Source organism: Colossoma macropomum, unplaced genomic scaffold (assembly GCF_904425465.1).
Source record: "Colossoma macropomum unplaced genomic scaffold, Colossoma_macropomum, whole genome shotgun sequence".
Lineage (NCBI taxonomy): Eukaryota > Metazoa > Chordata > Actinopteri > Characiformes > Serrasalmidae > Colossoma > Colossoma macropomum.
The window spans coordinates 15,595,587-15,618,372 of NW_023494801.1; the positions used below are offsets into that span (position 1 = coordinate 15,595,587).

The following is a 22,786-nucleotide window of genomic DNA, read 5'->3' on the forward strand; positions in this document are numbered from 1 at the left end:
CAGCTTATGCCACACACTACTTCGTAATACTTCATAAACTTTGTACTTCCAAAATTGTAACTTTTACAGGAGAAGGAAAAAGCGTTCTTAAGTTTGAATGGAAGTTAAAGGAAAATAACTTTGGGCCATTTCTTTTGGTCCATTCATTATGACGTTTTAACACTGCGTAAAGGGCAGCTGGCATTTGTTAAATTCTGAAGAGAAAAATAAATAAATAAACAAATACATTTATAAATAGTGACGAAATGGAGATACAAGGTTTTGATCTCACAACAAAGTAGGGGTTGCATGACGTCAGATTTTTTAAAGTCTATAGTTACTTGATGAGTGTTGAGTTGACGTCGACTAATTGCTGATGATGTCATGAATAAAACCACAGTTTAAAAATCCAACTTAAAATATCCATGTCAAAAGCAAACTCCACAGGTCAGTAGAGCATGATGTGCCCTTTCCAATGTGCCCTGGATCGCATTGCTAGCCTTTAGGGATCTGGACATGTGGAGGCTGATATTACTAAGCCGCTCACCTGTTGTCTTCTCTGAGGCATCTACATTAGTGTGAAAATCACATGATCAGTGACTAGTCGATGTCACTTTTTTTGATCAGAAACCTGTAAAACCCCAAACCAGCCAGGAATTGACCTAAATTCATATGCACAAAATGGCCATTGCAGCTCTAAGTGGTAGAACATCTCACAATTATGATTCAGATGTAAAAAGCCTGGGAGAATGTTCAAGATCTTTGTGCCCGCTCTGTTCCCACAGCTCCCCGCTGAATAGGTTATGAGATTTTAGTACAAGGTCAAACAACTTGCTGAATGCATAACCGCTATGATTATTAGAGATGAAGGAGATGGGTTGTGTTTAAGCTTGTGTCCTGGGTGGTTTAAATGGGCTTTGACAGTTTCAGGGACTCATTTGGCAGTTTTTCGATGGGAAGGCCCCAGGGACGGAAGCCTATGTCAGTGTGCTGGGGGGAAGTGGATGGTATGGGTGGCATGTGGTGTGAGTTTTGGCAGGATTTAAACAAAGGCCGCTGTGTTCTTGCTGTCCCATGCTCTCCACTGTGGTCTTGGCAGAGAAAAAAAATGCTTTTTCTAAAATAAATTCCTCTGGTTGTTTCCTCTCCCTTGAAACCTCAGAGAGTATAGTGGGGTGGTGATGGGGAGAACAGAAAAGGCAGACACGAGTGCTGAAATATTCGGACATCAGCCAATGCAAGCTCCTCTGCTCCTGCTGTAAAAGAAGCTAGCATTACTGCAAGATCAGCCTGATTCCAGATGGTCGTGATGCATTTATAAAACAAATTAAAAAGTAGTTTTATAACTTTGAGGCTGGCTTAGTGAACGTGCTAGCTTATGCAGTCCAAGCAAAGTATGAACTAAGAAACACTAAATGAAAGGAGCTCATGATCAAACCATTGGTTTAGTAATTGAAGTCAAATAGAGATACGCGTTAAAAAATTTATTTGGCTAAAAATCAAATTTACATAATTTTTTGCTTACCCCAAATATACCAGCCAAGACATGTTCGAAGTTTGCTTCTTTAGTTTTGCGCTGGAGCAAAGTGACTGAAGTAGCCGATAACTAATGGAAGCTTATACCAATCAGCATCATTTAAACTACATGCCTAAATCATCACAAGCCATGTAAAGTTAAGTAATCTCAAACAGACTTTTTATGTGTTTTATTACGCTGCTTGCTGTTATCTAAAAATGGACAGAAACCACACAAGTGAGTCTACATGAGATTACTTAACAACTTGACAGGTATGGGAAACTTTGAGCTCACAGGTGTTACAATGTTAATTGAATTTTGAGTGAGCTGTACCAGGTCTAATAAATTTGACCCTGAATGTACATGACTTGGAATTACGTTAGGCTGTCAGCAAAAGTCAGTGGGCCAGATTCATAAAACACGCCAGATTTACCATAATGTTATGAGGAATTAGTGTTGCAGTAACGCATTTTTTTCATTAATAAACATGGATTAGCATACTTTTTGCCTTTTGCATGATGTCTGGCACTAGAGCCCTTTTCCATTAGCTATTTCCATTAGTGCAAAGTAACAGAACTTAACAGAACAGAACGCAAAAAATAAAAATCTGAAATAAATACAGTCAGCATTAGTACAGTTTTGTCAAACAGTGACTCTACTTTATTACTTAGAATCCACAGCACTGATATTTGGTTTTCTTTGATGTGACATGTCCATTTTGGCACCCAAACAGGTGCTGAGAGATGGTCATTAATATGCATTAGCTTATTAATATGTCAGTTTTGATTGGTTTTTACCTAGTTCATGTGTAAAAATACCTCAGGGGTAAGGAGAGACATGTTAATTGCCTCTGTGACTTTATGAGTATGACTTCATCACCGTGATGTACATTTTGGCTGGTGTAGCTTGTTAAGTCTGGTCCATATTTCTTTGTCCAAAGTCAGCAGGGGGGGTGGGGCACATTTTTGTTTTGTTTTATAAGTTTCAAAGTATACAAGCAACCTACACATCTCTGCAATAAGTGAAAACATAAACTTTCTGTCTCTGAGCAATTGAGCTGAAAGTGACAGGAGTGCAAATGTTACAACTAATAGCAAATGTGGAGATAATTATAACAGATGGGGGGGCCAGATGTAACAGTAACTAATTAAAAAGTTGTATGCTGTATGTTGTTTGAACCAGATGAGCTTTTAAACCTAAAAACATAAAACAAATTCAACAAAGTAAATATTATCAATAAAGAAAAAATCTAATTTGGCAGTTTTATTAAAGTAGAAGAGCAAAAGTCAGCATGATAAATCTGAAGTATATATTTCCATGACTTTCAATCTGTGCATAAAAAATAAAAAACTTCCAAAAAAACTGTTGTGAATTTATATGGGAGGAAATGGACGTTTCTCAATGTTTACTCCAGGAGGCTTGGTTGTAACACTGCATTACAACTAACCCTGCCATATGGACATTGTGCTTTAGCCAGGCTACCTCTCACTGTGAGCTACTTACATGCTTCAAACTGGTGCCATATTACAGCCATCAAGAGGGTGATTCAAATAATATAGAAGTGAATTCTGTGACTTATGCACTCAACTCAGTAATCAAAAAATGTAACTGCATAAAATTTCTATGCTATAGTTTGTGTCCTGTACTCCACTACTGTAAAGAGGTCTCCATCCATGGCTGTGTGTGTTTGTGATCCTTCACAGCTCCCAGCGCTCCCAGCTTCATCCACTTCAGTGAACTCACCACCACCTCTGTCAACGTGTCCTGGGGAGAGCCCAAGCAGCCTAATGGCATCATCGAGGGCTACCGCCTAGTCTACGAACCCTGCACGCCTGTTGACGGTGAGAAACTTCCAACAAATTACTAAGATAGGCTTTAGAAGACTGTTTAATTTATACCCACTCTCACCCGCCACCACCGCCCTTTAAGCTCCCAAATCTCTGAAATTTGCTCTTTAAATTGGTTCAAGCTGTGGGCCTCTCCTATGAAGGCAGAGCATGTAATAGTTGGCATACCTCTGCTGAGTTTCACACCCTGTCATTGAGTGAGGCATGGTTTAAACACGTCTAAGTGTGGCTTATTCGCTGGATTCTTTGGTAATTGGGAGCAGAGGACGAATGAGAGAGAAAGAGGGTACCCTGGCTCAATAATGGCTCTGGAGTGGTCACATCTGGAGGGGAGCCAGATGTGAAGATTGGTGTTCATAGCGGGCCTCTCTCGATCTGAACCCGAAGGACATGCTCAAATGCTGTGGCCTTATTCTGTTCATTGGTCATAGTCTTATAGCTTAGCATACTGAATGTACACTGCCAAGTCAAAAGTTGGGGACACCTAGCTTTTCAAAATGTTTTTAATAAATGACCTTTTTTTATTTACGAGTAACTTAACGTATAAAATAGAAAGCAGTGTAGAAGCAAAACCAAAAGTACTGCCTTAGGAATAAAGCCATACCCCATACATATTGCCCTTTTTGCTGTGATGTCAGCACCTTTCAGATGTTTAATCCTTTAAGGCTGATGCAAAAAAAGGTTCTTATTCCTCCCATTTAATTTGATCTCCTCCATTTCTCCATTGTTGATGCGTTTATTTGATATGTAAAGAATGTGATCTAACAAAGCCAAATATTCGTTTTATCTCACAAACTGTAATTTCAGACACACAATCACAAGAATATAAATCAAGCATCAGTTACATTTTATTGTTACTCTGATAAACCCTATCAAGAATCAGCACTTACCATTCCAGATTATGATCTGAATAAGTTCGCTCACCATTATAAAAACAGCAATAAAGGAAAACTTGTGCATCTTTTATAGAGTGATAGAAAACATGGTATCACACAGAAAGCTCTGATTATACACATGGACGTGTTTCACTGTGGCCAACGTGAATATGCACATGCTGTAACTCCTCTGGCAGCAGAGGAGCAGAGCATCTCCAGATTCTCAGAATGGATTGCAGGTAGTACAGTCAAACCAAAAGATATTCAATATGCCTTTTTAACAATAGTTAAAAGGAAAAGAAAAACATCAAATCATTATTTAGGCAAAACCTAAACTTCATACCAAAGAAGATACTTTGATGAATATGAAGCTGAGTGTTGCAAAATATGTGAATGTTGATGTGAACAGCTATTTACTAATACTTAGTGCATACTTATTTATAGAATAACAATAAATTAACAGTGAAAATATAATATTACTCTGAAATTTTCAAAAGAAGGGCAGTCTATGTTTGTGAGCTCTCTCTCGCTTTCAGCATGTATCTAGAGTTGTAGTGTCTCCTTTACAGACTCCTCTCCTCACACTCCAGGTGTCAGTAAGGTTGTTACAGTGGATGTGAAAGGCAGCGCTCCCCTTTGGATGAAAATCAAAGACCTGGCGGACGGGGTGACCTACAACTTCCGCATCCGTGCCAAAACCCTGACCTACGGGCCAGAGGTGGAGGCCAACATTACCACTGGGCCAGGAGAAGGTCTGGCTATCTGAGCTTTTGTTCTGTTCTGTTACACGTATGGCTGGTTTCCTGGACCCACTGTAGACCGAAAAGAATTTCTAATTCTAAAAAACCTTTAAAATTACAATGTAGCTCATGACCAGGTCCAAGAAACCAGCCGTTCAACCTTCACACTGTAATTCTAGTTTAGCCTTGTATTAGCATGTCATCATTTCTTGTGTTAAGTATAACAGACGTTTTTATGAGTGTTATCCTCAGGCTTGTATTTCACTCTCCCATGTTTTGTATTCATTGGTTATTATGTGCAGGTGCTCCTGGGCCTCCAGGGGAGCCGTTTATTTCACGATACGGTACAGCTCTCACCCTCCATTGGACCAGTGGTGATCCTGGCCGAGCCCCCATCACACGCTACGTCATAGAAGCCAGACCATCTGGTGAGTTGCAGCGTGCACAAATACATGGCTTCTAATTCAGATATAACTCAGAATCCTCTGGAACTGTATTTTTTTGGAGGATGATCAATAAATATACCTGTTTCAATTACTCCTCAGATGAAGGACTGTGGGATATCCTTATCAAAGACATCCCCAAAGAGGTGACATCATACACTCTGAATCTGGACATGCTGCGAGAGGGGGTCACCTATGATTTCCGAGTCATTGCGGTCAATGATTACGGCTATGGCTCGCCCAGTGCTCCCTCTCCTTCTATATCTGGTAAGAAATGCTGAAGTACTTTAATTAAACTAAATTAAAAAAGACAAGGAAAGACGTTCTTGTGTCTAACTGACTATTCATCATGAAATTTTGACTGGGTTTGATTCCCCAGCCAGATGATCAGGGTCCTTTCTGTGTGGAGTTCTGCATGCCCCCCCCCGTCTGAGTGGGTTTCCTCCGGGTGCTCCAGTTTCCTCCTACAGTCCAAAAACATGCAGTTAGTCGATTTGGACATGCTAAATTGTCCCTAGCTGTGAGTGTGTGCGAATGTATATGCCTGTGTGTCTGCCCTGTGATGGACTGGCAACCTGTCCAGGGTGTTTTTATGCCTTCCACTCAATGGCCGCTGGGATAGGCTCCAACACCTACTGTGACCCAGAAGGATAAGCGGTTTAGAAAATGTGTATGTATGTGTTTGCTGACATTGTCAAAATGTTGTCATTTTTTGTGTTTCCAGCCCAGAAAGTCTCTCCCTTTTACGAGGAGTGGTGGTTTCTGGTGGTGATAGCACTCGTGGGCTTGATCTTCATCCTCCTGCTGATCTTCATCCTGATCATTCGTGGGCAGAGTAAAAAGTACACCAAGAAGACTGATTCAGGTATGCCATGACACCAGATCTGCATTCAGTACTCAGCCTTCTAGTCTTAGAGTTTTAACAGAACTTAACTACTCAGGGTAATCTATCGTCCTGAATTTGTATTGCTGATTTGTTTCATTGCACCATTAAAGAAAAAATTGTTTGCACAGATGGAACTTTAAATGATGGCAGGTGGTGATGAAGAGAGAGGAACGGAATAAAGTGTAATAGATTAATTTATTATTCAAATTTACTTTTAATTTGTTGTACTATTAAATTGTAATTATGTTCAGTACTGTACAGAAGTACTTCATTTATTTTCAGTCAAAATGTCCATTGTTTTAATTCTTCAGCTTCAGAAAAAAAAAAACAGAAAACGTGTATTTAACAGATGCCTCAAAAGCTAAATGTAATATAATTGCAAAATTATTATAGCTTTATTACTTTCAAAAGACTTTCAGTAAATTCTCATTATATTCTTTATTAACAAGTCTGCACTTTCTATTTGTTTCAGTGATATAAACATAGCAAAGATGCAAACAAAAACTTTTCAGCAAATTCAATCATAATAAGATATCGCCTCGTCTATCTATGAACAGAAACATGGTATTGATTGAAAGTTTAGAATCCACACTTTCAACAGAATTTCTCCATTCGTTTCAATGAGCTACAAGTGAGAAGTACTTTAAGTCGGAATTAGACCATGCTTTTGCTCTCACCAGCGATAGGGATTACTCACTAGAAGTTCATTCACTATCATTAAATGTGCTGAATGAACTTGGACTGAGTGACTCATGTTGATTGTTGTAGTATCACATCATCAGACGTGACAGCAGTTCATGGCCATCTGAACAGCAGTTCAGTCTCATGTCTGTCCATGTGCGGACTAGGGAGATTTTCTCATGGTTAACAGCACACATACCAACGACCTGTGAACCAATGACCCAGCAGCTGACAAAACTGACTACAAGTATTTAACCGACCGTGGAGTGATTTAAGCACACATAGACTTCCTGAGAGAAATCACTTTGGGACTGTACACATGCACTCCAGCTCGGAGAGTGAGAGTGATGGTGGAGAGGTCAGGAGTCTGTGTGAGTGCGTGGGTCGCACATGGCTGCTTCTGAGCTTGGTCAGCGTTTCAGTGTACGGTGCCAGGGCCGAGGTCAGTAAACAGGGCTATGGATTGGTGTAGGAGCACAAGGGAAGTGCTTGTGCGAGACACAAAAGACCACTCTCAAGGCCTCGAACGCCCCCCCTTTCACCTCGCTCTGGCCATCCAGCCCTAGGCCGTTCATCCGCTTCTAACTGCCCTGTTTGTTTTAGCCTAGTCTAGTCTGCTCTAGAGGCCTGCTGGGGGTGAGATCACACTGACAAGCAGAAGTGTGTGGAGTGGTCACTAGCCACACATGCATACCTCTCAAGTCACACTTCAGGTTCAGTCATGACAGTAAGTGTATCTGTCTTAGACCAGCATGACACGTATGAAATTCATGGTAACACTTTGAACCTTGAACCTTGCTGTATAACATTGACATAACCATGCTATAAACATGTCATGGAAGATGTCAGATGCTGTCTTGACTCTTCATGTAATGTAACAGTGTCATGTTATCATTACTGTTAATTGTCATGTTTGATGTCATGATGGCTAACTAGAATAAATTAGCTTGTAACATAAGCTGTAATGACATCAAGCATGATAGCATATAACTGTACAAAATCTGTCATTGCAGCTTATGACAGCATGTGACATTTGCTCTGACATGTTTATGGCATTGTTATGTCATTGTTATTTATAGAGTGTTACCAAATTCAACATTGTGATGCTAGTTGAGCTGATAAATAATAAAGTATTTAATTACTGTTTTGGTTACTGTTTCATGTAGGTAGTCTCGATTAATCTCATTTATTTTATTTGCTTAAGTTTGACCCTAAAGATTTTTTCCATTTTAAAATCAATGCATTTTGTCATAATTACAATACCGGCATAAGTCAGGTACTACCTTTGTTTATTGAATTTTCCAGTCAAAATGGCCAATAAGTACAAGTTATTCATTTTTCAGTATCATGACAAAAGCAGAAAATATTTAACAGAAAATATTCTAGAAACCTCAATAACTAAATGGAACATGATTATTTTTCAGTACTTAGTGTGTCCACCCTTTTCCTGTATTACACCTTCCATTCTCTTTAGGGTGACTTGCTTTCAGTTTTTGAAAGAAATCTTCAGGGATATTTTTCCATAAGTTCACTCTTAGAAGTTGGTTGCATGTTCTGCTTCTCACAAACCAAATAATCTCAAACACATTCAGTGATGCTAAGGTCTGGACTCTGGACTGTTGTACCTAGACCACCAGCAGCTTTTTTTTTGTTTGATTTGCAAACATTCTTTTTCCCCATTTTCTTGACAGCTACACATCCTTTCAGACTCATAGTGTTGAGCTGTCTTCTCACAGTGGAAGGATGGACAAAAACACCTATAGATTTTTTAGATCTGAAGTAAGAAAGGAGCTCGATTTTCTCTTATCGCTCAAAGATGAACGCTTTAAGTGCTGTTTATCTGATGATGACAGTTTTGGTGGTTTGCCAAGTTCACCAACAGTCGAGGCTCTCAAGGGTAACTGGGTAGCTTTCTAATGTTTCAACACTGAGTGTGTATAAATGCACACAATAATCCGATCATAATCGGATTTTTGCAGTCGTCCGATTATTTGAATAGTCATGTGAACACCATACTCCGATCTAGAAAGTTGATTAAGAAATCCGATAAAGAGAGCTGGATTTTAGCTCAGTAATCAGATTTTTTCAGTGCATGTAAACTCATACTCCGAGATGGCAGCAAAACACTTTTGGAGAGGCCCTGAAACCAAACACAAAATAAAGGATTTAAATATTCTTCATCTTCTACATGATGTATGTTCATATTTTCAGGTAAAGTGGTGCGATGTTTTAACAAAAATGTGGCATGACGTTCGAGTTTTACGTTGCATTTATGTCACATCGTCCTCTGTGAGTTTATTGGCTGGTTGCAAAGCAGAAATCTGATTACTGCCTGACTCATGTAAACCCCGAGTTTCCCATTATCTGATTACTCAAGAGCATGTAAACGTGTTGATCAGATTACTGACACAATCTGATTTTCTGCAGTTATCATATTATTAAGTGCATGAAAACGCACTCAATATATTGTGCAGCCCCGCTGTGCCTCTATGTGTCAGTGTGTCAGAGAAGAGCTTAACAGTGCTAGGGGAGTCTTTAAAGTTTACTGCTATAGTTATACAAAACACAAAAACCCAGTTGTGACACAGCCTTCTTTTAAGTATTGAAGAACATTTGACACCCCAGCTCCTGTCTACAGCAGGAATCCCACACTGGTCACACACTGCTGCAGCTCCTCAAAATATCTTTGCTGTTTGTTTAAGTTGCCCCAGACATACTGACCAAATAGAAAAGGTTCCTGTGCACAATTGTAGGAAAATGCAAATGCACTGTAACTTTAAATGCACTCATGAACACTTATGAGTTCACATCTATACACGCTGTCTCTTGTACATGCATACAGGTGGCCATTCAAACTGCACGTCTCTGCCACTCTCCCATGGAGAGATGATGAGGCTGGACGAGGGCCGTTTCCCAGCGCTGGAGCTCAACAACAGACGCCTCTCTGTCAAAAACTCCTTCTGCCGCAAGAATGGCATCTACACTCGGTGTGTATTCTTATCCTTGAATTTAAATGGCCATCTCCTTGAAAATGTATTGTTTGAAACCTGATTTAACAGCAGTTGTCATTAACATTGTTTGATGATCAGTGGACCCATAATGCTTCAGAATTACTTGGAAAAAAATCACTTTACATTACTTTGCATTAAAAATTAAGAACATTTTTGTGTTCTCCTGTAAAGTTACCATTGTGGAGATACATGTTTCTTGGACAGCAATGATATGCAGTGATATATATAATGAATTGGCCATTTTATTAGAAACACCTAAAACCTACAGCACAGGTGCACCTTGTAGATTTACATTTGCTGACTGTGGCTCATCTGTTGATGCACGGTTTATCAGCCGGTCTGCATCCCCCCAATCAGTATGACCACCATATGTTTAAATGTGGCAGATTGCTTCTATTGATGGACAGAGTAGAGGGAGTCTTAAAAAGTGTGAAACAACAGATGGACTATGGTCAGTGATTATAAAATCAAATAGTGTGCCTATATGGTAGGTGTTTCTAATAAAGTGGCCAATAAATGTAGGTACAAGGTAAGTGTACACTGTAAAAAATGATAACGTGAACACATCTTTAATCTTAACTTGGTACATTTTAGATATATTTAGTAGATGTAAGATGTTTTCTTTGTCAAAATATCATTTTCTGCAGTGTAGCTAGTAAACTTAATGTATAATACAGGACTTTGAACAGAACTGAACAAATAATAGATGCTCTGCAGCTTATAAGAGTGCATCTGTTTGCAGCAAATGTGCTTTCTTTCAGTATTGTATTTTTCAGCAGGGCGAGTGGTATTTTTCCACCTCAAAATTTGGGAAATCGCAATAGAATTGATTTTCTGACTTTACGAAAGCAGACTGCATAATAAAAGCCAGACCACGCATTGTGTCCTCTTTGCCCAGTGCTTGGGTCCACAGCTAATTTAAATTCAACTCCCTGGCATCCATTAAATGTATTGAGTAGAGAATTGGCCAAGATTCTAATGGCAGTTACCACTTTTCACTCTCCAACAGCAATCTGTCAACCAAAAAGAACATGAACAGACTGTGCAGAACGCAGAACAGCCCCCCTCCCCTTTCCTGATTCTTATTGACATTCAAAGTGCACACTGTAGAAAGTTGCTTTTTATGTAAGGGCTCCAAAACAAAGCGCCCCTTTTTCCATGCTTGTGGATCTTGTTTGTTTCCTCCAGACAAAGAGCGGCTCTTGGTGAGCCTGGAGCATATTCACTGTGGTCCTTCTGGACATGGTCGCTTTCTCTGCTGTTCTGTCACATGTGGACTGAGACAGCATGCGCTCTTAGCACAAGGGCACTTTGCTTTTTGAGTTTACGCAGCGTTTGTGCAAACATAGATAGCGTGAGCTCCTATCTGTGCTGAGGTCAGCGATCTGCAGCCAAGTCCCTTGTGAGCGAGTCAGAGAGCCGCGTAGCCCGAATGGGTGGAGGGTCGGGTTCGTATTCGACTTCCTGTGAGCAGTAACTGAAGAGGACACTGTGGGCCCATTAGAGCGGAATGTGTGGGTAGGGGTGTGGGGGTGTGTGTGGCGTGCTGGTCCACTACCCAACTGAGGAGGGCTACGTGGGATCAAAGAGCCAGAGCAGCTCCCTGGTTTCTTTGAAGAGTTGCGCCTGGGCTACAGCGCTTCTATGGAGCTGCCCCCTCCAGGGAGGGAGGGAGGGAGGGAGGAGACAGTGAGAGAGAAAGCAAGAGGTTTTTTTGAAGGACAGAGGCCTCAGGGCACAGGGCACAGGGACAAACTGAGATTGGATAGATCAGTGCTTCATAGGGATAAAGAACCACTGGAGACGGTAGAGTTCTAGTATAACTTTGGACAGTGTGTTGGCTGTAGTCTTAGGCAGTTTGAAGGGGCAAAGAATCATCTCCCCTGCCATCATCCCCTGTGGATTAATGTGCTATACATTGATGTAGAGGTCTGCAACTGTCCTGTACCTGTGACTTAGAGACCTGACTCAACCTGACAAGGCCCCACTGGTATGACTAAATTTGAAACCTGACCTGATCCTGCTCGCACTCTTATGGAGCGGCTGCAGCCACAGTCGATGTATCATGGAAGAGAAGACATGCCAGTCCTGCTGCTATCAGAGCTCAAAATACTATTGCAAGTTCTACACTGTACTTGACCAGTGTGCTTTATATCTGATGTAACAGTCACTTCATAGTGTTTCCATGATAAAGAATTCTCCTGGAATTTTAAACAGCTACCTTTAGCTTTCTTTTTATTTCATCCATGGAGAACAGTTATCCATGGTTATCATCCAGTTTTTTGTCAGGCCACAATGGGCTCAAGTTGGGTAGCAGACCTCTACCCTGTTGTAATTGTGACATACCAAGTTTCCTTATATATATATTGGGAGCACATATCAGACTAATAAGTTATGATCAGGGAAAAGCATGCATGTAATAAGGATGTCCTTATATAGAAATGCAGCCTTTCACATACAATTCAATACAGCAATTCACATACACCATTCTGGATTAAATAAATTAAAAAATTACATCTTCCCTGTAATGATAATCTAAACCGATGGATCCCAATCCTGGTCCTGGAATACCTTGCATACATTTTAGTGTTGTTAGAGCAGGGAAACAACACAATATGTAGAACTGGGGTACTGCAGTGCCATAGCTGGGAATCACTGGGATAGATGGATGAATAGAGCAGGCGAGAGATTAGTGCTAAGGGACAGCAAAGGAGAGCAGGGGATTCAGGGTTGAATAACTGATGCTCCAGCATGGATGGTGATGGGTGTTGGGCTGCTTGATGTGGCTCCTCCTCAGGACTGTTTTGAGGCTCAGCCTCTTCTGAATTTTAAGCAGATGCTTTATCATAACACTCCCCTCCCCCTGCCTCTATGAGCTCATCTCAGGGGCCCTGTCTCTGAGTTAACCCTTCCATAACCAGAGCTTTCTTTCTGCATCTAACCCAATTGCTTCACTCAAGAAGAGGTTTGTCCAGCTCTGGTCCAGGAGAGCTGCAGTCCCTCACAGTTGGGACTGTTGAATTAAGTGTGTTTAAGCAGGAAAAATACAAAATTGTGCTTGGCTTAGGCCAGCAGGTACCTACCCATTCAGATAAATTGGAGCCTGGTCTTATACAACTAGAAATAACTGTCTATACACTTTGCCAAGAATGCAAGTGCCGAGTGGACTGCTCCAGAGCACTCGTCAGGAATAAAAAACATCACTACGCTTTTATATTTTATTCTCTCTGAAGCTAACCATTAAAAGGAGCTAAGTCAACACACTCATCTCTAGTCTCTGGTTGCCCTATTTATGAAAATCTCCCCTCGTTGTTGAAGCTTCTATCCACATACCTGATGTTCCTGATCTCATTACCCTCTGTCCATGCTTATGCTTGAGAGCCTTTGTTCTGTGCTTTGATTCTTATGTTAAGCTAACTGAAGCAGGCCAGCTTTGGAGTCCTCCTCCTTCTGCTCAGTTCAAAAGCTAACATCTCCAGTGACCTTGGCTCCGAGCACATCAGTGCTCATTAGAGCAAATCAAGTAAACTGGAGCTCAAAAAGCCCTCTACTTTGATTTGGGCCAGCATAGTCACAGAGCTGCAGTTTGAGCACTGTGTTTCTGGGACGGACAAATGTTTTGCTGTCCTTTGGCTTTGAGCAAAGCTCACTGAAACATCTGTTGCTCTCTGGCATGGGGTGAGCCCCCAACCTGCATGAGGGTCCTCATTCAGATATAATCAATCAACTGAGAGATCTCTTCTGTGAGAAGCGTTTGCTTGCCTGAGGGTCTAATTTGTGTAGCGTGATGCTTTTCAAGAGCACCGGTGGGCCTGGCCCTTTCCACATGCCGAACAGACGCCTCACTATCTGCTCAAAGATCAGAGCAGCTCAGGAGATTAGGGGCCAATTATGAATGGTTGTTCTGTGGTAGCACTGCTTCTTCCCTGTGTTCCTCTGAACTAGCCTGCACTTTTCCTGCCCTCAGTCTGTCCGTCTGGCTTACAGTCTGCTTCTAGTGAATCCCCCTGACAGCGATTAGCAAATGCTTTCATCTGCAGACCTTCAGGGCGTAATGGCATTACACTTCTGTCTGATCATGGCACTTGGAATGGAATGGGAAGAAATGCTTCAAAAAGCGCAAGGTGTTTCTTTTGTCTTTTTTCAGATCAGGTTCAGTCTAATCATCTGCTAGACTTGGAAGAGAATCAGTGTTCAAGCAGTGTTCAAAAATTTCCTTATAGCAGTGGGGATACAGCAGTGGTTCATATTGATTGATTTGTTTTTCAACCTCTATTTAACCAACAACACATTAACGCTTGCTTCAATGTTAAGAGGCTCATATCCCAGATTTTTCTTGTATTTTATAATTAAAAGTCATGGTTCATTTTTTCATGACCATGTTCATGATTCTTTTTACTCCTTAGAATGAAAAAGCAATAGATTAGTATATGTAAATGACCTCTGTTCTGATTGCTTCGCCTGTATTTTGCCTCATTTCAAAAACAGTTTGGGCTGAAACACTCCTTATAACTTCAAGGTGAATAGGTGGGTTAAACTGCTGTACAGTTGTATGCAAAAGTTTGGGCACCCATCGTCAAGACATGTTTTGCTGATTTTCTATGTGAAAATAAGTACACATCCTCTATAGAAAACACACTTCTGTACGTTTTAATGCACAAATAAAAGGGCCGTGGCACAATTTATGTTGTATTTTTCTTAATATGTTAAACTCTGAAAATAAATAGAAAATTGCGCACTAACATTCGGGAGAAATTCCATATTTAAGTTTGGATGTGTTAATGTAATTTTACTTAGAAAATCAATATTAACAACAAATATCATTTCACTGGGGCAGCCAAACATTTTCATACAACTGTAGGTTAAACAAATAGACTGTGAATGAACAGCAGTGGTGGTAAATGTACTGAAAATCCCTACCTTAGTTGGAGCCCTGCTACTGTACTAATAATTAGCATGAATACAATAAAGATTATTTATATGAAGTGTAAAGAATGTAAATGCATTGGTTTTTGTGACATAACAAAAATAATGAATTCAACACAGGCTGTTTTAGGGCTTAATTTCAGTATGTGGACTGTATGGACTGGGGAGTGAATGATAACTGTAGAAATGTTTACATGCTGCAACATACTTCAAATGTTCAAAATCAAATGTTATTAAAAAAAAAAGATTTAAATGCAGTTTTTTATGATATGCGCCCTTAAAACTTCTTAGAGTAGAGTAGTTTTTTCCTTTCATGGTTTGATTAGTATAGAAGGGATGATTCTAGGTCAGTGCTTCTACTCTAATGGTTTTGCTCCATACTCTAATCTCTCTCTTTTCCTTTTCTCCCCACTCCAGTTCTCCACCACGGCCCAGTCCGGGCAGTCTGCACTATTCTGATGAGGACGTCAGTGCTAAATGTAATGACCTGATCCCAGCTGAGAGCAGCAGCCTGACTGAGAAACCTTCCGAGGTGTCTGACTCACAGGTACCTCAAACTGCTGGGATTGGAATTAATCACATGCATGCACTGTAGTGTCGGTGGTGTTTCACCATTAAAAATCCCTTTTAGTCCAGACTGACGCCTAATCAGGCTCTGAAAAAGCCACAGAGTTTTTTTTGTTTTTTTTTTAACAATTGTACTAAGTGAACAAGTGAACTTGGCAGCCAATGCAGGCCAAAGCGTTCTTTATCTGTATCATTCTTTCTCTTTATCTATATCAAGTTCCATTTCCACTTCTCAACTCACAAAGCTATTGATGTTCCTCTGAATAGGCCTGCTTGTTTTGCTGTCCTCTGACATTATAGATAAAGAGGAATTCCTTTTTCCCCATTATGCATTGCAGCGTTCCCCATGGAAAAGGACACCCCTCCCCCAGTGTAGAAAATTGCATGTGCACAACGGCTTCAGGCTGAACCTTTTCTGCTAACCCAGGAAAATAAAGGGTTGGCATTCTGTTCGATAAAGATGAGCGAGCCTGACCTTTGCCTGACAAATGATGCTCCGTATCGATCCGAGCAGACGGTGCTTGCTGTTTTAGTCATCCGTGCGTGGCGACCTCCCTCATGGGAGTCAAATGGAAAGAATGGGATAAGTTGATTCTGATGTCCAAAGATTTTGTCTCACTTCTTTCAGTGGGAGTTAGATTTAATCCAGCAGGAAATGTGCTGTTGGTCTAAGATGGGATATAGTGAGCTCAAACATTGGCTGCATAACTAAGCAGCTTTGAAACAAGCACTTTCACTTAAAAATGATTTTAATGAACAATAACAAACCTTTTATGGTATTTCAAACTAGATAGTCTAACCCCTTTTCAAAGTAGCTGTAAAATGCAATCTCCATCTGTTTTGTAGGTCCCTCGGTTTTTGCACTGTGCAGTTTTTTTCTTCAATGACATGGATGGATTATAATTTGATGGAAAATGTAGATTTACAAAGCATTTTCATAGATGAAGCACATCAACATTTGAGTGTTTTTATTGTTTAAATTTTAAAATTGCAAGTTAATCACTAGGAATACATTATTATCTATTCTTTTTAAAATTCAAGTCATCAAGTGTAATCAAGTAATCGTGACAGTCCCATTGGAAATTAAGTCTACAGATACAATGTTGGGGAGTATAGAATCTTGAGAGCTGTTTGTAAATGGCAGCTGGGGGACACTTTTCTTGTTTGTCCCCTCTCTGTTTTCTGTCCTCTCAACAAATTCCCACAGTCTTTTTATTTTTCTGTTTGCCAGGCATCAACACTGTAAAAACAATGTTTCTTTTGGCTCACAAAAACACTTGCTCTCTGAGGCAACACCACTTTTTTTTCCTCCACGTTGCATTCATTTACATTGTTTACTTTGCACTTGTGCAAATAAATGCTCCCAGCAGGACCCCTGCTGAGCCTCTGCATGCCCTTCAAGTAGCGATGATGTGCATAATTCACGTACTGGGTTACAGGGCTGTAATGACTCTCACACTAATCTCACCCACAGAGGTACGCAAACCATCCAATTTATATTGGACGCTAAGATGGCCACAGCTATCTGAATTTTCTCAGATATAATCCGTTTGGATGTCTGCTCTGCGATGTGTACACATTTTGTCACTGTATGCTACATGCTAGCTTGTCACCAGTAGCAAGTGACAACCAAGAGTCTTTTTCAGCAATATATAAAGATATTTTTTATGTTAACCAATAAGTATGCTTTGTTTCATGCAGATGTGTTTTCTGCATGTCACTTAAATGTCACTTTCCTGTCAGATGTTGAGTGATGAAGCCCACCAGACTCTCTGACTATCACTGGACTACTCTCACACAGCATTGCTCCAAAAAAATTTAGATACTTTATTCTTCAAAGGTCATTAACCCCTTAATCCCAGGCTTATTACATACTAAGGCTTATTATTTAATAACTACAATGCAAACTGGTTGAACTCTTCTTAGATTATAGAAGTGTGTAATAAAACTTGGCTCTGGCCATTTAAGAGGCTAAAAGCATATCAAATTCCATCTCATGTTCTTATCGATTAGTCTTGCTCCTATCACCAAACATCATAACGTGATTTTTTTCCTATTTAGGAGGATCTTGTGTTTTCATACAAGATCTCAGCTCCACAGAGTTTTGGGTGAGGCCATGCTGTCCCATCTGTGTGCTAGTCTAGTGGTGACTTCTCCTTAGCATTTCTAGAGACCATAGTAATAGAACTGTGTAGCTGCTGTCAGTTCCCTCTAATATCCATTGATTAAGTTAGTGTTTTAGAGAGAATAGACACTGGGTAGTGTGTTAGCTACAGTGAATTTTAAGTAGGTGTTTGATGTAATTCTTTGCAGTCCCTAAAAACTGATATCTTTTATCAAACATGTAGCACATTTCTTATAATTTTATCAAATATCTCTGTATAATTTTTCCTCCTAATGGTGCCCTAAACCAGTGGTTCCCAGCTGGAGTGGTTCCTGGTATATCCATGCCCTGCCCAGTGTTGTGTTTATCCTGCACACTCACTTCAACATCAAGAAAAGGGCTTGTTATTAGATGTTAACATTGGCAAAACACACAAAATATGTAGGGCTGGGGGTAATCCAGACCCAGTATTGGGTCCCCTGCCCTAAAGTTTCGATTTATCATTAAAGAAGCCCATGAAGTCTATGCACTAAAAGCAGCAGTGACAAAAGTACTGAAAATTCCTACCTTAGTAAGAGTACTGAATACAAGTACATCTATTTAGGTACATGTAAATGATTTATGTATTGAAACACTACTCAAATATTTACCAGTTACTTTAGGTTCATATTCACCTTGAAGAAAGAAGGTCCAATGCTAAAACTTTCATTAGATTTATTAGCAACCTAAGCTAATCCGCCAGCTTGCCATGGATGCTAGCTAAATTAGCTAGCTAGCAGGCAACAACTTCAGGTTTAATAAAGAGTTGTCATGCTTGTTATTCTGAAATGACAAAATGAAAGTAAAAATACTGAAGAAAAATACCCACAGATTTAGATATTTCGCTAAAGATTACCCTGCAGCTTAGACCAGCGTGAATTCCATGTTGGTCTAAGCTGGTTTATACTGAGCTGGTGTTGGTTTAGCAGGTCAAACAACATGGTCATGCTGGGGTTTTTAGCCAGGCAGCTAATTGCTTCTTCAGTTTGAAAGTTGAATTGTGAAAACCACATATTTTATAGAGATTTTTATAGCAGTTGCTACAAATTGAATGAATGCTTTCTTAAAATAAACTTAAAATAGTAAAATTACTATTAATTAAATATATTCATACATTATGAACTGTAACAAAAGTAGTTTGTAGTAATTTCCTCCTCTGATGAAAAGTACCATTTCCTCTTCTTGTCTTCCCTCTTTACCAAGTATATGAAGCTTTTGCCTACTAATAAAGTAACTTTTTTCCTTTTTGTCTTCCCTCCATCCAATCGCAGGGCAGCGACAGCGAATATGAGATGGATCCGAACCGGCAGAAGACCCACTCCTTCGTTAACCACTACATCAGCGATCCCACCTATTACAACTCATGGCGTCGGCAGCAGAAAGGCGTATCCCGCCCCCCGGCGTACGGTTATGGGCAGCCCGACGGTGTGGCGGAGCAGGAGTCCCGCCCCCACCCCCCTCCTCTGCCACCGCTGCCCCCTCTGCTGCCCCACAGCACGCCTTCCCCGCAGCCCCAAGGCCAGGGCACTCTCTTCAGGCCCAAAGGCAGCCGGACTCCCACCCCTTCTCTGCTGTCCTCCGAGGCCCACAGCCAGCACGCCCTCTACCGGCCCCCCAGCAGCCTGGGGGCCTCCACCCAGACGCCCGCCACGGGCTTCTCCTCTTTCGTTTGATACAAGACTCTCGTTCCAATGACCCAATCACAATGCGCCTGGCTGGGACTCCTCCTCCTACATCGCTGTTGTGGTTGTTTTTTTTTCTTTTTTTTTGACAGTTTTATTTATAGAGGTGTTACTAAGTGTTGGACATACATCCTTGGCTGCTTTTTTGTTTTATTTCACCCCTCCGTGAGTGTATGTGTGTGTGCGCATGTGTGTAAGAACATTCGAAAACAGACAATCATTCAGTGGGAATGTGTTGTTGTTTGAGATCAACATAGTCATTTATCCAGTCACTTCTAAACAAAGATTAAGCAGAGATATTTCTAAACTGCAGAAAGAGTGATAAAAAAGCTATTTTTAAAATGAAAGGTAGGACTTATGTGAATGAAAGAGACTAGAAACAACAAATATTTAAACAGGAGTAGGAAAACTGCGACATAGGCTTTGCATGTAATGCTACAAATTTCCCAAAGTGATAATCATCACAGGTGTACATAAATACATAAATCCGGGGAGTTTGTGCAACATTCATTTTAATGCATTTATTCATTTCCATTTATGACAGCACTTTGCTCAAAGCATAGTACCGCAGCTAAATGTACTGGTTGGACAAGAGGATATGATCTTCTTGGGTTGAATATGTTTCAGTTTTCAGTGATGGTTTAAAACCCTTTATTCTTAGCCACGATGCTATTTTCAGTAATAAATCAACCTTGAGCTATTACCTGAGCTATTGCTACGCTAGAAGTTGTGGATACTGCAAAAGTCGTTGCTAGTCGTTTTTTTGTTGTGTCGCTGTGTTCTGTCATGCAAAAGGTATGGTTGTGTTCATAGTCATGGATCTAAAAAGGTGATTTCCCAGGAAAGGCTGTTCAGGTGAGACTTGGACCGTTGTCAGACTGTGATATCACTTTACCCCGGACAATGGGCAGGCGACTACATAGTACTGTGAGAACTGGTTCAGTTCTCCAGAGCAAAATTGAAAAGCAGTAGAGTTTTATTATTTCTGTGAAATGAAAAGAGAACATGACACCAAACCAGGTTACAACACGAACAACTAGTAACTCCACGAAGCAGCACTTGATTTTTGTTATTGTGTGGGCGATTAAGCGCATATGGCAATTGCTCGTCAAGAAGAGCTGAACCTCGGAGCTGCATGTATAGGAGGAGACCAGGAGGGAACCCACTGCCCTTCTATTCAAATGATTTGTACAGATAACGCTAATAATGACAAACATACAGTCATCTGTCCGCATGTGTTCGGATTACATCGCCCAGATTCAGAGAACAGAAGATATCATCTCACCAAGAAAATGACTGAAATACTGAAAAATAATGTCTGTTATTTCTTTTTGCGTTGTATGTATTTCTCTGAATATATTGTAGAATGTGTTTTTACAGTTCACAGTGTGACACCGTGTGCACATATGCCTACATATATGACAGATATGCTTAATTTATTTATGATCATTTGATCATTCGCTTTTATATTCGAACTTACAAAGCGAGGCGGCGATTCTACGTGGAATTCCTTTGGAAGAACTGAAGAACTGAAATTAACGATAAATCACGACCCACACTATCTCCTGTCTTGTTCTCTGTGAGGTGACCATCACTGTACAAATCCTTTAAGGAATTATAATGGGCCAGCTCATGGTTCTTTTCCAAAATAAATTATTTTATTTTTCAGTGCCTCTGCTGGTCTCTTTTTTCTTGTAAATAAATTGATAAGTCAGTCAGTTGGTGGCTGTAAAAGTTTACAGTCATAAAAGGAATCGGGCTGTAAAAATGCATTGTGATGCATTGATCTGAAGCTGGCCATTCAACCGCATTCTGGAACATTACAATCAACCAGTTTGTGAAATACCTGCTGATATTCAGGGGGTCTTTGGTTTGAGAAACAAGAGTAAAGATTCATTCTTTCCAGCAGTCTCTTGGGAGGCAGGTTTTCATATTTATAAGTATGCTTTGGTGTTCTGTAAAGTACTTAGTTACAGTTGCTAGGCTTTGAAGGACCAACTGGGTGAACCAATTTGTTATAGTGCCACCCTGAGGCAGACCAGTGCTGCAGATCTAGTTAGTTTAGAATACCAAAGACAGAAGCTCGTTGATTGTGGGTAAAGAAGCTAAATAATGACCTTTTCCTGAATGTGTATTCGAGCTTCTGTTTTTCCCTAATGGAGAGCATAATGTTATAAGAAGTTCATTTTCAGGGACCCCCTACAATTTTTATTTTGAGACATTCACAGGGTCCAAGAGGTTAATTAAGGGGTCCTGGGTCACTCAGGACCCCTTGTATTTTGCCCTTTGCAATCAACTCAATAAAATGTTGAACACTTTTGGCCAACATAACATTCTCAAGCTATTCTTAAATCTGTACATACATATTCAGTGTATTTTTAAATATAATTGTAAATTGTTTCTGTGCAGCAGTTTCAACACATTGGGTCACATTGTCTTTCTTCCTCAAACTTTTTGTCTTTCAGATTTTTCTATCATGAGAAAGCCTCTCCCTCTGTCACCATCAATGTCAGATCCATGAAGAGAAATGACACTTGATCCATATGAGCAGCATTGGCCTCCTTTTCTTCCTCCGGCCATGGCCTGTAGAGTGGGGCTGAATGAGAATGTTAAGTGAGTGTAAAATTCATAAAGATCCAGAGAAACCGTGCCGGGACGCAGTGGGAGGGTGGGAGAGCTCGTCTGGAGATAATCTCTTTATTCCGGACCGAAAAGCATTGATCTGGACATTTGGGCTACTGAAGAGGTGTCCGGAGGGAGAGGAATGAAAACTCAATTGTGAGGTAAAGGGATTATGGGTAAAGCTCATCTGTCTTCTGCAAAACACAAGACCTCTCGATATCCGAGATAACTCTCCTCATACTGATATTCCACTTCCACTGCTGTGCTGGCTGAGATTATTATGCTGAGTTGGGGTGTACATCAGAAGGTTGTACATAGTCTACCAGAGAGATAACTAGTAAATATGACCTGACTCTATTCAAGTGTTCGTTAAAATATGCCCATCACATAGAAAAGAAGGCAAAGAAGGGCATCCGGTATATTTTTTTCACATTCACCACCAAGTTTACCATATTCACCATCAAAAAAGTTGCATCATACGTCACATTTTGTAATGTCTTGAACCGTGTAAAATCCTGAATTTCCCACTTGCAAATGTGACTTTGAGTGCAATTTACAAGTCAGAAAATTGGTGTTTACCAGTTTTCAACACCACTTGAATGCAGCATTAGAGAACATAGCCAAATGGTTCTGATGTCACAGCCTGTCCACTGTATTACCTCTTGGTCCACTCTGTTGTGCGAGTATTTTTTGATCAAAATTTAATGCAATTATCAAATCATGCCATCATTTTCACATGAAGTAACTCTCTCTGAACTGACAGATACTCATTAGCCTCCACCACTGTGCTGAATTCGGTTCTGAAAGCTGGGAACACGGCCAAATAGAGGAAATTACTTTTAAATATGAACAAAAATACTTTCACATC

General features: G+C 40.3%; 1 protein-coding gene across 1 annotated transcript in view; it reads left to right on the top strand.

Moving 5' to 3' along the window:
- sdk2a (sidekick cell adhesion molecule 2a) overlaps positions 1 to 20,964 on the top strand; it is a 144,088-nt gene extending 123,124 nt beyond the window's left edge. Inside the window, exons 38-45 of the mRNA XM_036590606.1 lie at positions 3,199 to 3,336; positions 4,808 to 4,969; positions 5,260 to 5,385; positions 5,503 to 5,667; positions 6,125 to 6,265; positions 9,810 to 9,954; positions 15,322 to 15,451; positions 18,886 to 20,964. Of these exons, the coding sequence (XP_036446499.1) occupies positions 3,199 to 3,336; positions 4,808 to 4,969; positions 5,260 to 5,385; positions 5,503 to 5,667; positions 6,125 to 6,265; positions 9,810 to 9,954; positions 15,322 to 15,451; positions 18,886 to 19,287 (1,409 nt within the window). The 3' untranslated portion in view covers positions 19,288 to 20,964. The remainder of the gene's footprint in view (positions 1 to 3,198; positions 3,337 to 4,807; positions 4,970 to 5,259; positions 5,386 to 5,502; positions 5,668 to 6,124; positions 6,266 to 9,809; positions 9,955 to 15,321; positions 15,452 to 18,885) is intronic.
- Positions 20,965 to 22,786: the final 1,822 nt, after the last annotated feature.